This window comes from Macaca fascicularis, chromosome 3 (assembly GCF_037993035.2).
Source record: "Macaca fascicularis isolate 582-1 chromosome 3, T2T-MFA8v1.1".
NCBI lineage: Eukaryota > Metazoa > Chordata > Mammalia > Primates > Cercopithecidae > Macaca > Macaca fascicularis.
In genome coordinates, this window is record NC_088377.1 from 184,414,708 (window position 1) to 184,428,926 (window position 14,219).

At 39.4% G+C, this 14,219-nt stretch overlaps 2 gene segments (V, D, J or C); both read left to right on the forward strand.

Moving 5' to 3' along the window:
* The window catches only part of LOC102137723 (T cell receptor beta constant 1-like), a 266,137-nt gene that overhangs the window by 37,776 nt on the left and 214,142 nt on the right, over positions 1-14,219 (forward strand).
* LOC107129333 (T cell receptor beta variable 24-1-like) lies at positions 1,885-12,864 on the forward strand. The segment is given in 3 exon segments: positions 1,885-1,969; positions 2,103-2,448; positions 9,942-12,864. Coding segments are annotated over 3 exon segments (411 nt in total).

The following is a 14,219-nucleotide window of genomic DNA, read 5'->3' on the forward strand; positions in this document are numbered from 1 at the left end:
AAGGGAGGGGACACTGGAATATGTTATCGGGAGTGTCGGCAATTGCTGTAAAATGTGCTTGGGTACTCCTAAATAAAGCAACAACTATTCAAAATTACACAGGAGACGCAGAAGTGGTGAAGGAGGTGGTAGATGAACAAGAGAGCCCGTGAGGAGTCGGTAATTACTGAAGATGACTCATGTGAGGACACGAAGGCTCATCATTTTATTAAGCCTACTTTGTATATGTTTGAAATTTTTAGAATTAGAAGTAAAAATATCTAAAAATAAGACTTCACCAATTTGACATGCAGCAGGAATGAGTAGGGTAGGATGCCATGGTGTACCCATGCATGAGGGAGAGCCAGTGATATGGGCAGGAGACAAAAATACTGGGTAGAAGAGGGTGGTTTCTCAGCAAAGGCCCCACCCTCAAGCCTGGTGACCTGCAGCTGTTAATGGGGACAGGCATTCCTGTTTTCATCCCCAAAAAGTTGTCTTTTGATCCACCATGTCCCCTTTCTTGTACCCATATAAACCCCAAACCCCAGCCTTCAGAGGCAGACAAGCAGGTTAGGAGACAAGCAGAGGGAGGGCAGAACGATGTGGCAGAGAAAAAGAGGAGGAACGTCTGAACCCCGATAGGAGTTCAACTGGGGGCTGTCAGAGAAGAGTTCAGTCCCTAGATGGCCAAACTCCAAGGGGAAGATCATCTTCTCACTCCATCCCCACTTCCAGCTCCCCATACATCCTACTGAGAGCCACTACCACCACTCAGTAAAACCCCACATTCATCCTTCAAGCCCGTGTGTGACCCAGTTCTTCCAGGATGCTGGGCAAGAGCTCGGGATAGAGAGCTGTCACACTGGCCCTCTGCCCTTGCAGAAAGGCAGAGGGTCCACTGAGCTGGTTAACACTCAAGCCGTGCGCAGATGGCAGAACTATCTGCCCACTTACGCTCCTGCATCTGTCTATCTGCGTGCTCTCTTTCCCCTCAGGGGTTTGAGCAGCTGCAGCAACCGAAGAGGTGAGCAACACTCCTGCCGCACGTCCTTCCAGGGGGGTCAGGGAACTCTCCTTTTTCACCAGGACAAGCACAGATCTGGAGCAGCAAAGAGCCAGTTGTCTGTTACATCGGTCACTGTTTCACACTATCACTATAACTATTCTGCACTTGCAATCTGCTGTATTAAATATTAAACTCTTTCCTCCTAAAGTCAGGAATAATTTGTGTTAGAATAAAATGAATTCTTTAATGAACCACTGCATATCCAGCTAATTCAAAACAGGAATGAAAGTGTTAAGTACTTCTTTGAAGCACATACCCACATTTAACTAACACGTTTCTACAATAAACCAATATTTTTAATAAAGTTCTGTGCCCAGAAAACATTGACCAGAAAAGCAGGAGCTACTTAAAAAATAGGAGCAATTTGAAACAAAGTTAGGAATCCTGTCCTTCTTAAAACAGAAAAGTCTCAAACTTTACAAAGAATGTATTCAAATTGCATAAACCAAGAACTGAGTTAGAATAAATGATTAAATGCAGAAAAAAAGGAGAAGAGTTGTATCGTCCTATCATTCAAGTGAGACTACACTCCCTGTATTCAAAATTCAATTTGGTTTTGAATTTTCTCCAGCCTGTATTTTCAGGAGGATGATGTCTCCTTGGACAACTGAAATAGATATGCCCTGAGAAAGGAGAGAGATATAACTCTCTGGTGGTTGTCAGTAAAGCACCAGAAAAAGAAGAGAAGTAGAAGAATTTCAGCATCTGCTAAGAACATATAATACATAAGCCAACATGGCATCTTTCTTAAGACCGAGTACCTTGGGAGGGACAATGACATCACTTCCTGAATCCTCCCAGTTTTCTATTTCCATGCCCTGCTTCCTTCAACATCCAGAGCTTGAAACACCTCCATCCTTCCTCTTTGTGCCATGGCCTCCCTGCTCCTCTTCTGTGTGACCTTTTGTCTCCTGGGAACAGGTGAGTTTGGGAAACAGATGGGGAAATCACTGCCTTAAATTTTCCAGGTTCTGGATTAAGCCTATCCCTAGAGATTGCAGCACGAGGACATTTGCCAGTCTCTGTCTTCAGTTTCTGTCTTATTTCCCCACAGGGTCCATGGATGCTGATGTTACCCAGACCCCAAGGAATAAGATCGCAAAGACAGGAAAGAGGATTATGCTGGAATGTTCTCAGACTAAGGGTCATGATCAAATGTACTGGTATCGACAAGACCCAGGACTGGGGCTACGGTTGATCTATTACTCCTTTGATGTCCAAGATATAAACAAAGGAGAGATCTCCAATGGATACAGTGTCTCTCGACAGGAACAGGCTAAATTCTCCCTGTCCCTAGAGTCTGCCACCCCCAACCAGACAGCTCTTTACTTCTGTGCCACCAGTGATTTGCACAGTGCTTCTTGGCCACCTGCTGTCTACACAGAAAGACAGACACATGGGTGAGTTGTATGCTCTGAAGGGTACCTGTATGTGGGTTGTGGGATGTGGGATGTTTAGAGCTTTCAGTGGTCTTAGGCAGTGTGAACCTCAGTGTAAGCTAAGGGCCACTTTCAATCAATGTCCCTAAGCCATATGATGACTTTGAAACCACAAGCTACACTAAATCAATCTCCCCTATTTAATTTTTCCTAGGGAGCTAGCCCAATGGTGACCTTTCAGGAGAATGAACTTGAGCACTTGACAGAAGCTCATGATTTTCAACAAGAGCATTTCTTATAAGCTCAATACAATGTGGATTTTATAGTCCCTTTGCCATTATCTCCACCCACTTTGCAACATCCCACACTTTGTTCTGTTCCCACTGACAGCTCCTTTATCCTGTCTAACCTTTCTCTGCCCCAGTTCTTCCAAGCTCAACTCCACCATTGAGCTCTATATTTGGTTGCCTTTCTACTAAAAACAAAATAACGAGCCTGTTTTCTACAACTTCACTGTAAGTAAATTTAATTATCATTAAATCTGACTGAGAAGTTAAAGTATCAGAGACTATGATTTACAAAAGTAATTTTTTATCTACTACCCCACGCTTTGATCTCTGCTGAGATTCATTTTTAACCTGCAGGTGCACATAGACTGCCATTATTATCTGGATGCACTGAATTTCAAAAAATAAAATTCCCTGTCCCTAGTATGAGGTCAAAGCTAGGAGCTTGGAGATGCCCCTTTTCTTTCCAGGCACTGGAATAGTCCCCTGGTTCCCCTGCAGTGGGGATTCTTTTAGGAGCCAGGGAGGCCCAGGCACAAAAATAATTGATCAAGGACTGCCAGAACTTGATGTAAAAGTCTTTTTGCAAGGAAAATGCTTCCATAGCCAGCAAGACGCAGAAAATGCTTTCCAAGAGTTCGTTGAATTCCAAAGCATAGATTTTTATGCCACAGGAATAAACAAACTTATTTCTCATTGGCAAAATATGTGTTGATTTTAATGGTTCCTATTTTGATTAATAAAGATGTGCTTGAGCCTAGTTATGATTTAAAATTCACGAAAACCGCAATTACTTTTGCACCAACGGAATACCATCGAATCTATATTGCTTTGGCCAGTATGATCATTTTAATGATATTGATTCTTCCTATCCATGTGCATAGAATGTTTTTTGATTTGTTTGTGTCATCTCTGATTTCTTTGAGCAGTGTTTTGTAATTCCTGTTGTAGAGATCTTTCACTTCTCTGGTTAGCTGTATTCTTAGATATTTGTTGTGTGTGGCAATTATGAATGGACTTACATTCCTGATTTGGCTCTTAGCTTGTATGTTTTTTGTGTATTGGAATGCCACTTTTTTAATGTTGATTTTGTATTTTAAAACTGCTAAAGTTGTTTATCAGATCAACCAGCTTTTGGGCAGAGACTATGGGGTTTTCTAGATATAGAATCATGTCATCTGCAAATAGGGATAGTTTGACTTTCTCTCTTCCTATTTGGATGTCTATTTCTTCCTTCTGCCTGATTGCCCTGACCAGGACTCCCAGTACTATGTTGAATAGGAGTGGCAAAAGAGGGTATCTTTGTCTTGTGCTGGTTTTCTTTTCGTACTGGCTCTTCACAAGGTTATATATTCTTTAGTTAAGAGTAGACATCTCGATGGACCAGTGACTATCACCCTATTAACCAGTCATGGGAGCACTGCCATGCATTTGGTATTTTAACTTTCAGGTATGCTATCACTCAGCATCGTGGAAGGCCTGGTCCCCTCCCCATCACCTGCAGCCGGACCTGTGTTTGATCCCTACCAATCACCTATATTAATCGCACCTAAATTCAATATTCCGACCGGGCATAACCACCCTAAGGTGCTACTTAATTCATGCTTGAAGGACATAACAGTAATTAACAGACAAACACACACAGTTGTTCCCCTTATTGGACTTTTAAAATAAAAATCCGCAACTCCCCCTCCCCCATCTCTGACTTCATCAACCCAGGAAAAGAGACACCTTGCCAAGCCCCCAAAACAAGAAAGCCTTAATTCAACTCTGACAGAGCCCAAAATATTTGTATTTTAGCTTTGGGTATCCCCAACAGCTACCCCTCAACTAATGCAAATTTTTTTAGGAAACTAACCTCCCACCAATCGAATTCTACTTTTACAACAATTATATCTAATACGCACGCCCATCCATTACTAAGCCCATACCCTAAATTTACACACCCCAAAAGGCATCATCTGTTACCTTGTACTACACCAACTACTCGCCATTACTAACATCTACTCCACCAACTCCTGCTAACTCAACTTTAAATCCCTGAATCCTACAACTGTGAATATTGCCTGTATCTTCTTCTATACTCCAATTTTACACTTAACATATATACAGTTAATGTAGCTTAATTATTTAAAGCAAGACTCTGAAAATGTCTAGATGGGCTTATACGGCCCCATAAACAGGTTTGGTCCTGGCCTTTCTATTAACTCTTAGTAAGATTACACATGCAAGCATCCTTATCCCAGTGAAAGTACCCTCTAAATCACCTTGATCAAAAGGAATAAGTATCAAGCATGCACAAATGCAGCTCAATACACTTTGCTCAGTCACACCCCCATGGGAAACAGCAGTGATAGACCTTTAGCAATAAACAAAAGTTTAAACTATACTAATATCCAGGGTTGGTTAATTTCATGCCAGCCACCACGGCCGAACTAACAGAACTCGGCATAAAGAGTGTTTTAGATCTATCCTTAATAAAGCTAAGCTTCATCTAAGTTGTAAAAAATCCTAGCCGAAATAAAATAAACTATGAAGGAGGCTTTAATACTTCTGAAAACACAATAGCTAAGACCCAAACTGGGATTAGATACCCCACTATGCTTAGCTCTAAACTCCAATAGTTAAATCAAACTCCAATAGTTAATTCGCCAGAACACTACAAGCAATAGCTTAAAACTCAAAGGACTTGGCGGTGCTTTATATACCTCTAGAGGAGCCTGTTCTATAATGGATAAACCCTGATTTACCTCACCATCTTTTGCTCAGCCTATATACCATCATCTTCAGCAAACCCTAGTAAAGGCCATTAAGTAAGCACAAGTATCTACGTAAAAACGTTAGGTCAAGGTGTAGCCCGTGGGGCGCTAAGAAATGGGCTACATTTTCTACACCCAGAAAATCTCACGACAACCCTTATGGAATCTAAGGGCTCAAGTAGGATTTAGCAGTATATTAAGAGCAGAGTGCTTAATTGAATGAGGCCATAAAGCATGTACACACTGCCCGTCACCCTCCTCAAATATTACTTTAGAGATTAGTTTAACTAAAACCCCTACATATTTATATAGAAGAGACAAGTCATAACATGGTAAGTATACTGGAAAGTGCACTTGGATGAAACAAGGTGTAGCTTAACACAAAGCATCTGGCTCATACCCAGAAAATTTCACCATAATTTGACCACCTTGAGCCAACTCTAGCCCTAAACTTGACTAATACTAGTACTATCAAATAACCTTACTCAAACCATTTACCCAAACAAAAGTATAGGTGATAGAAATTTTACCCTGGCACAATAGACATGGTACCGTAAGGTAAAGATGAAAAAGTTAACCAAGCATAAAATAGCAAAGATAGGCCCTTATGCCTTCTGCATAATGAATTAACTAGAAATAACTTTACATAGAGAACCAAAGTCAAGGCCCCCAAAACCAGACGAGCTACCTAAGAACAGCTAAAAGAGCACACCATCTATGTAGTAAAATAGTAGGGAGATTCATGAGTAGTGGTGATAAGCCTGCCGAGCCTGGTGATAGCCAGTTGTCCAAGACAGAATCTTAGTTCAACTTTAAATTTACCTACAGAGCCACTCAATCCCCCTGTAAATTTAACTGTTAGTCTAAAGAGGGACAGCTCTTTAGACATTCAGAAACAACCTTCACATAGAGAGTAAAAAACATTATCCCCATAGTCGGCCCAAAAGCAGTCATCAATTAAGAAAGTGTTCAAGCTCAACATCCAACCACTCTAAATTCTAATCACACCACTGAACTCCTAACACCATATTGGACTAATCTATTATTTTATAGAAGCAATAATGTTAATATAAGTAACATGAAATATTCTCCACTGCATAAGCCTACATCAGACCAGAATAACCCACTGACAATTAACAGCCTAATATTAATAAACAACCAAACAAATTTATTATTACCTATACTGTTAATCCAACACAGCCACGCTCTAAGGAAAGGTTAAAAAAAGGAAAAGGAACTCAGCAAATTTTACCCTGCCTGTTTACCAAAAACATCACCTCTAGCATTATTAGTATTAGAGGCACCACCTGCCCAGTGACATATGTTCAACCTCCGCGGTACCCTGACCATGCAAAGGTAGCATAATCACTTGTTCCTTAAATAGGGACTTGTATGAATGGCCCCATGAGGGTTCAACTCTTACTTCCAACCAGTGAAACTGATCTGCCCATGAAGAGGCGTACATGAATAAATAAGACGAGAAGACCCTATGGAGCTTTAATTTATTAATGCAAACAAAGCTTAAATAAGCCCACAGGCCTTAAACTACTGTCCCTGCATTAAAAATTTTGTTTGGGGTGACCTCGGAGCATAATTTAACCTTTGAGCAACCTATGCTAAGATACTAAACCAGTTTAAGCAAATTACCATACATATATTGACCCAACAATTTGATCAACGGAACAAGTTACCCCAGGGATAACGGCGCAGTCCTATTCTAGAGTCCATATCAACAATAGGGTTTACGACCTCGATGTTAGATCAGGACATCCTAACGAGGTAACTGCTATCAAGGGTTCGTATGTTCAACGATTAAAGTCCTACGTGATCTGAGTTCAGACCGTTGCAATCCAGGTCTGGTACATGTGTATTTAAGTCCTCCACACCTCCCATCTACAAGTCTCTTTAAAACAAAGAAATTATGTTTGGTTAAGAGAAGGCTGGAAATGAGAGAGGGGGTTTTACTGGACAAAAAATGTATACAGACTTATGTAACAATTATTGTCTGATATTAATATCTGATGGTAATACATGATTGAGAACTAGGGGGAAGTGACATAATCTCAAACATACATGGGAGAATGTTCGGGGAAATCAAAGCTGTTTTTCTTAATGGAATCAGTTTTGAGAAAGAAGACATGCAAAGAATAATGTATATATATGAAAATATATGAAAGATTCTGTTTTAATTGTTAACACAAATTTATATACTCATATATTGAAGTGAGTCTATAATATATTCTAATTAGAATATTTAACAAGTTAAGTTTATGCCTGCAGTCCTAGTTTTATTATTACAGAACCCTCAGCCTTTCTCCCTCCTGCCTTGTCTGAAGACAGGTGAGTCCTTTGCCATAATATGAAGTCTTAATTTAGCATGGCCACATTCTGGTTCCAGATCTTTCCCTCCTAGATGAATATTAAGACTGCATTTTGTCTCTTGTCTTTCTTGGTATCTCTTCCCTATGCAAACTTCATGGACACTGGAAGGACTACAAAGTCCTGAGAATCAAGAAGCCTCCATTGAGAAAGGGTGTTTTACTAGAACAAAAATGTATAGAGATATATACAAGAATTATATATAATAATGTTTGTCTTTGTAATTCACACTTAGCAATTCCCAGCACCTTCTCCAGAGACTTCCCTACCTAAACCAGAATGGTAGTCTTTGGGGAAAGTATTTTCATCAATAAAAGGCAAGCTATGCATGAGTTATTCCTGCACTGGGCAGCAAGGAGTGGATAGTTACCTCTGCCTTCGAATACCACTTCATCTGACTAGGACCTGAGACTCTCTCATATCTACTTCCAACCCCAGGTTGAGCACTTCTCTTCTTTCCTTTCTTAGTTACTTCTACTGTGAGGTATAGATTTTACATCCAGTCACTGCCGAAGACTTTCATCAACTCATCACTCATCCTTAAGTCATCTCACACTGAAAACAACTGGGAGCCTCCCTCTTTCCTGTTTCTTTAAAATTTGTCAGAATTTCCCCAAACCTCTAACACCTTTTTTTCAGCAGGGGGCAGTAAAATTCCATTTATTTTTTCTGTTCTCAGCACTTACTATTAAGACCAGATTTCATAGTAAAGTCTAAGGCCAAATCTCATGAATGATTTTACTGATTACTTTTATCTTAAAGGAGCCACTGATAGGATAGAGTATTTCAGGGTTTGGTAAATCAAAACTGTTATATTCCTTCATGACACATGACAGAGGAAGAGTAAGCAGGGGCCCACAAGTGTTACATGTAAATACATACAGACTTGAAGACATGGTGTTCAAACACTAGAGAGATAATCGTAAAAACCCAAACCCCATATCAGCATCATGTGAACAAAAATTTTAGTAAATACCAACAGTAGATCTCAGTGAACTAGGGCAAAGGAAGTGGACAAAGCTGGGAGAAATTCTGGGATTAATCTTTGTATCTCACAATCAAAACCAAAGACTTTTCTGTTAAGAAGAAATGGGGGAAAGGGCGGAGGGAGAATGACACTTGGTTTAGACATTGTTTACTGCAGCAGCACCCAAACAATTTTTAGCAATATTACCAAAGCATGTATTGGATTGTATTTTCTGTTCTGTCATGATTGATAGTGCAATTAAAAGGCAGATGGACTAAAATCATCCTAGGCAAAGGCTCAGCTGATTAAGTTGATAAAGCCTGAATACCAAGTCAGTGAAAAATGAGACTGAGAAAGTTATTATCACACAACAATAACACCATATTTTCTGAGGACTCAATGAATTCCAGTTACTGCTCCAAGCTCTTTACATGTGTCTGTATAAACAGATTGCCCCAATTAATGCTCACAAGTTCTCCTATTCCTTGTCTGATCAAGTCACGTTGTTCACTGGTTCCCTCTTCTGCATGTTCTTCTCTCTTGGGTTTGCAGAGTTCATTCCTGTTCATCCTTCAGAACTCAACTCAAATGCCACTTCCTTTCCCAACCTTTTTAATCAGGTAAAATCCCGCTATTATAGGCATTCAAAGCTATGTAGTTTTTATGTTCATAGCTTATAAAACAGTTGCAATAGAATGTTTTGTAAGAATATTAAAGACTTTAGTTAAGATAAGCAAAGCATCAAGCCTACTTTGGATGAGGGAAGTGAAAAAAATATTAGTCATTTGATGGGTTAAAAGGACACAGATGAAACTGTTTCAATAGGATGGCAGTGGGACCCAGGAAGTTTGCAAGGGCTGTGTCATCACACACACACAATGACTTTATCAAGAGCCCATCCTGCTTCCCCACTCCTGGGAGACATCCTCTCCAGCCCCAACTCTGTGCCATGACTATCAGGCTCCTCTGCCACATGGCCTTTTATTTTCTGGGGGCAGGTAAGTCATAGACACAGTTCCTTCCAAAATCTAGAAGGAACACTTCCTCTGTGTTGGGTTTGTGCCTGGCTCAGCCTCAAAGTTCATTGTGAACTCTGTTGCCAATTTCTGTCTCTTCCCATAGGCCTTACGGAAGCTGATATCTACCAGAACCCAAGACACCGTGTTATAGGGACAGGAAAGAAGATCACTCTGGAATGTTCTCAAACCATGGGCCATGACAAAATGTACTGGTATCAACAAGATCCAGGAATGGAATTACACCTCATCCACTATTCCTATGGGGTTAATTCCACAGAGAGGGGAGATTTTTCCTCTGAGTCAACAGTCTCCAGACTAAGGATAGAGCATTTTCCCCTGACCCTGGAGTCTGCCAGCCCCTCACACACCTCTCAGTACCTCTGTGCCAGCAGTGAATACACAGTGCTACATGGATACCGACACTCTGCACAGAAAGGGTCGCCTCTAAGGTGAGGACATCTTGCCTTCAGAAACCTCATCTTAAACTACAGAAACCCCTGCAAATCGTCCCAGACTCCTCAGCCTTGAGGGACCAGTGTGCTTTAAGTAACAATCTGGACTAAAGACTATCTCTGGCTCAGTCTCTGACAAACTGAGAAATGACCCAGCCCTGCAGTCATCCTGGCTGACTTCTTCCTTGCATCTAGTTGTTGCTGTTCAATTGAGCTTGCACAAATTTTATCCTTCTAGTTAAATGTGATGATATTTGACAGTTGCCTTATGGCTAGCTGAAGAAAATCTTTGTCAGCTAAGAAACAGGAAAAGGATCCTCTGACTTTCTGCACAGGCTGTCTTTATCTCTGGTTCATGGTTCCTTCTTCATGTTAAACTTGTTCCTTCATACACAGCCACACAAAGTCCCTGCCCTTCCCTGACCCCAGTCCTGCACCTGATGACTTTAGTTCCTCAATCTCTGACTTTGAACTTGGAATACATTTTTATTTTCATTTGAAATAAGTGATTAATGATTATTTTCACTAATCTCCCTCTAAATAAATTTAATTTTAGCTAAATCTGCATGAGGCCTAAGGAAGAGAAAAGCCTCCAAATTTGGCAAATAATAGTCTTCAACAATGTCCCTGGATTCAGCCCTAAATCTCTTTGGAGGCTACCCTAACCATTGGGAGACTATCCTACAGAGAGATGATTCTTCTGTCTTGGATATGCTGAATCTCAGGGAAGTGTTCTCCATCCACATGAGATCAGACCCTGGGACCTTGAATAGATTGATTGATATTTCACAAAAGCATAGACTGCTGTGAGGCCTTGGGTGCTGAGCTCAGATGTGAAATCTCTGTTTTGAGGTTACCAAAAAGTAAAGTCACAGAGTCTCTGATTTTGGATGTCAAGCCAATCTTGACCTGGTGGGATAAATCCCACTTGGTCATAGTATATAATCTTCTCACATATTGCTAATTATATAATCTTTTCACATATTGCTAAATGAGGTTTGCTAATATTTTATGGAGACCATAGACATACTAGTTTGTAGTTTTCTTGTGATTTCTTTTTATTTAGGATCAAAGTAATTCTGACCTGTTAGGCTGGATTAGGAAATTGTGGACTGAACTGGGATAAATTTAGGAATAATCTTATTCTTTATTTTGTGAAAGTTATTTTTTGTAGGAGTGGTATTATTATTTAAATATTTGATGGAATTTACCAGTAAAGTCAGCTAGTCCTGAGCTTTTCTCTATGACATGGACTCACAGACTATTGCTCACATGTTAAAATCAAGCCATGGCCTGTATTTGTATGACTCACGAACTAAGAATAAATTTTATGCTTTTAAACTGTTAGAAGATGGAAGGGGAGGAATAGGAGAAAAAGAACTGACAGAGGTTGCATATGGCCCGAAATATTTACTACCTAGCTCCTTACAGAAAAATTTTGCTGGCCGGGCGCGGTGGCTCACGCCTGTAATCCCAGCACTTTGGGAGGCCGAGGCGGGCGGATCACAAAGTCAGGAGATCGAGACCACGGTGAAACCCCGTCTCTACTAAAAAATACAAAAAATTAGCCGGGCGCGGTTGTGGGCGCCTGTAGTCCCAGCTACTCGGGAGGCTGAGGCAGGAGAATGGCGGGAACCCGGGAGGCGGAGCTTGCAGTGAGCCGAGATCGCGCCACTGCACTCCAGCCTGGGCGACAGAGCGAGACTCCGTCTCAAAAAAAAAAAAAAAAAAAATTTTTGCTGACCTCTGCTCTGTAAGGTATTATTTTTCTAAAATACTTCTTTACTTGTAATATGTCTATCCAGACATGTGGCTTTCTTTTTTTCTCAAGTTACTCTTATGTCTTTCTAGGAATATGTCTGCTTCATCCAAGCTGTCAAATTCATTGACATAGTGTTGTTCATAACATTTCCATATATTTCTATAGGGTTAGTAATTGTATTCTTCATTTTCACTCCTGATGTTGCAATTTTGATTTTCTTGCTTTTTATCTTGTTCAGTATGACTAAAGCATTATCAATTTTATAGCATTTCAAGTAACCAGGTTGTAGTTCCATTGATTTTCTCTATTGTTTTTCTATTCTCTATTGAATTGATTTTTAATTTGATCTTTATTATTTCTTCCTTATGTTTACTTTTGGTTGACTTTTCTCTTATTTTTCCAGTGTCTTTAGGTAGAAGTTTAGATTATGACGGAAACTTTTGTGGTTGTTTTCCTGATGTAGTTATTTAAAGCTATACATTTCCCTTTAATCATGGCTGCATTCCATGTACATTGATACAGTTTTGGTTTTTTAGTTAAAAGCATAATTACTCTAGAAATTCCTTCTGAAGCCCACAAGTTATTTAGGAGTGTGGTGTTTAATTTCCAAATATATGTGATTTTTTCAGCTTCTTTCTGTTGTTTATTTCTAATTAAATCCCTCTGTGATGAGAGAATATACTTTGAGTTATTTTAATCCTCTTACCTGTATGTTATTATTTAATATATAATCTATATGGGGAAATACTCTATGAGCACTTGAAAACTGTACATTCTGCTGTTGCTGAATAGAGTGTTCTAAAATCATCAATTAAGTCAAATAGTTTAGTAGTGTTTTTCAGGTCTCTTTCACCCTTATTTACTTTCTGTCTAGTTGGTGTAATCAATTTTTCAGACTGAAGGATTTAAATCACCAACTATAATTTTGATATGTTTATTTTTGTTTCATTTGTCATTTTTACTTTATGTATTTTGAGACTCTGTAGTCAGGCTCCAGGACTTACTCCACAGTGCTGTACAGGCACATGGTTTCTGCACTAAAAGTAACTAAACTTAGAGATTTGTGGGATACCATCAAGCATACCCACATATGTAAAATTGGAGTCTCAGAAAGAGAGAAGTGAGAGAAAGATTAAAAAAAAAAATGGCCACAAACTTCTCAAATTTGTTAAAAAACATTAATCAAAAGAACCTAGAAGTTTAACATCTCTCAAACAGACTAAACACAAAGATATCTATGTCTAGATACATTATAAACCTCAGAAAGTCAAAATTCTGCAAATAATATATTGAAATCAGTATTTTTTCTCAACAAGAGAAAAATGACTCATCATGTGAAAGAGAAGAGCAATAGAATTAACCTGACTTTAAATCAGAAGTCATTGTTTCTGACTTTAAATCAGAAACAATGGAGATCAGAAGATAATGGAGAGGCACTGAAAGGAAAAAAAATTCCACCCAAAATTCTATATCCAGAAAAACTATCCTCTATAAATGAAAATGAAATAAAGACATTCCCAGATAAGCAAGGCTACAGGACTTTGTGGTTAGCAGACCTGTCTTACAAGAAATATTAAAGGAAGTCATCAGGCTGAGAGAAAATGACATTGATAGTAACTAAAATCCATAGTAAGAAATTAAAAGCACCTTAAAGAATAAATAAATGTGTGAATAAATATAAAAAATACATACCTACAAACACACATAGAAGGAATATATATTTTGTATATATATATATGTATATATTTTTTAATTTATTTATTATTATTATACTTTTAAGTTGTAGGGTACATGTGCATAACGTGCAGGTTTGTTAAGAAAATGTGGCACATATACACCATGGAATACTATGCAGCCATCAAAAAGGATGAGTTTGTGTCCTTTGTAGGGACATGGATGCAGCTGGAAACCATCATTCTTAGCAAACTATCACAAGAACAGAAAACCAAACACCGCATGTTCTCACTCATAGGTGGGAACTGAACAATGAGATCACTTGGACTCAGGAAGGGGAACATCACACACAGGGGCCTATCATGGGGAGGGGGGAGGGGGGAGGGGGGAGGGATTGCATTGGGAGTTATACCTGATGTAAATGACGAGTTGATGGGTGCAGCACACCACCATGGCACAAGTATACAGACATTTCTCAAAAGAAGACATTCAT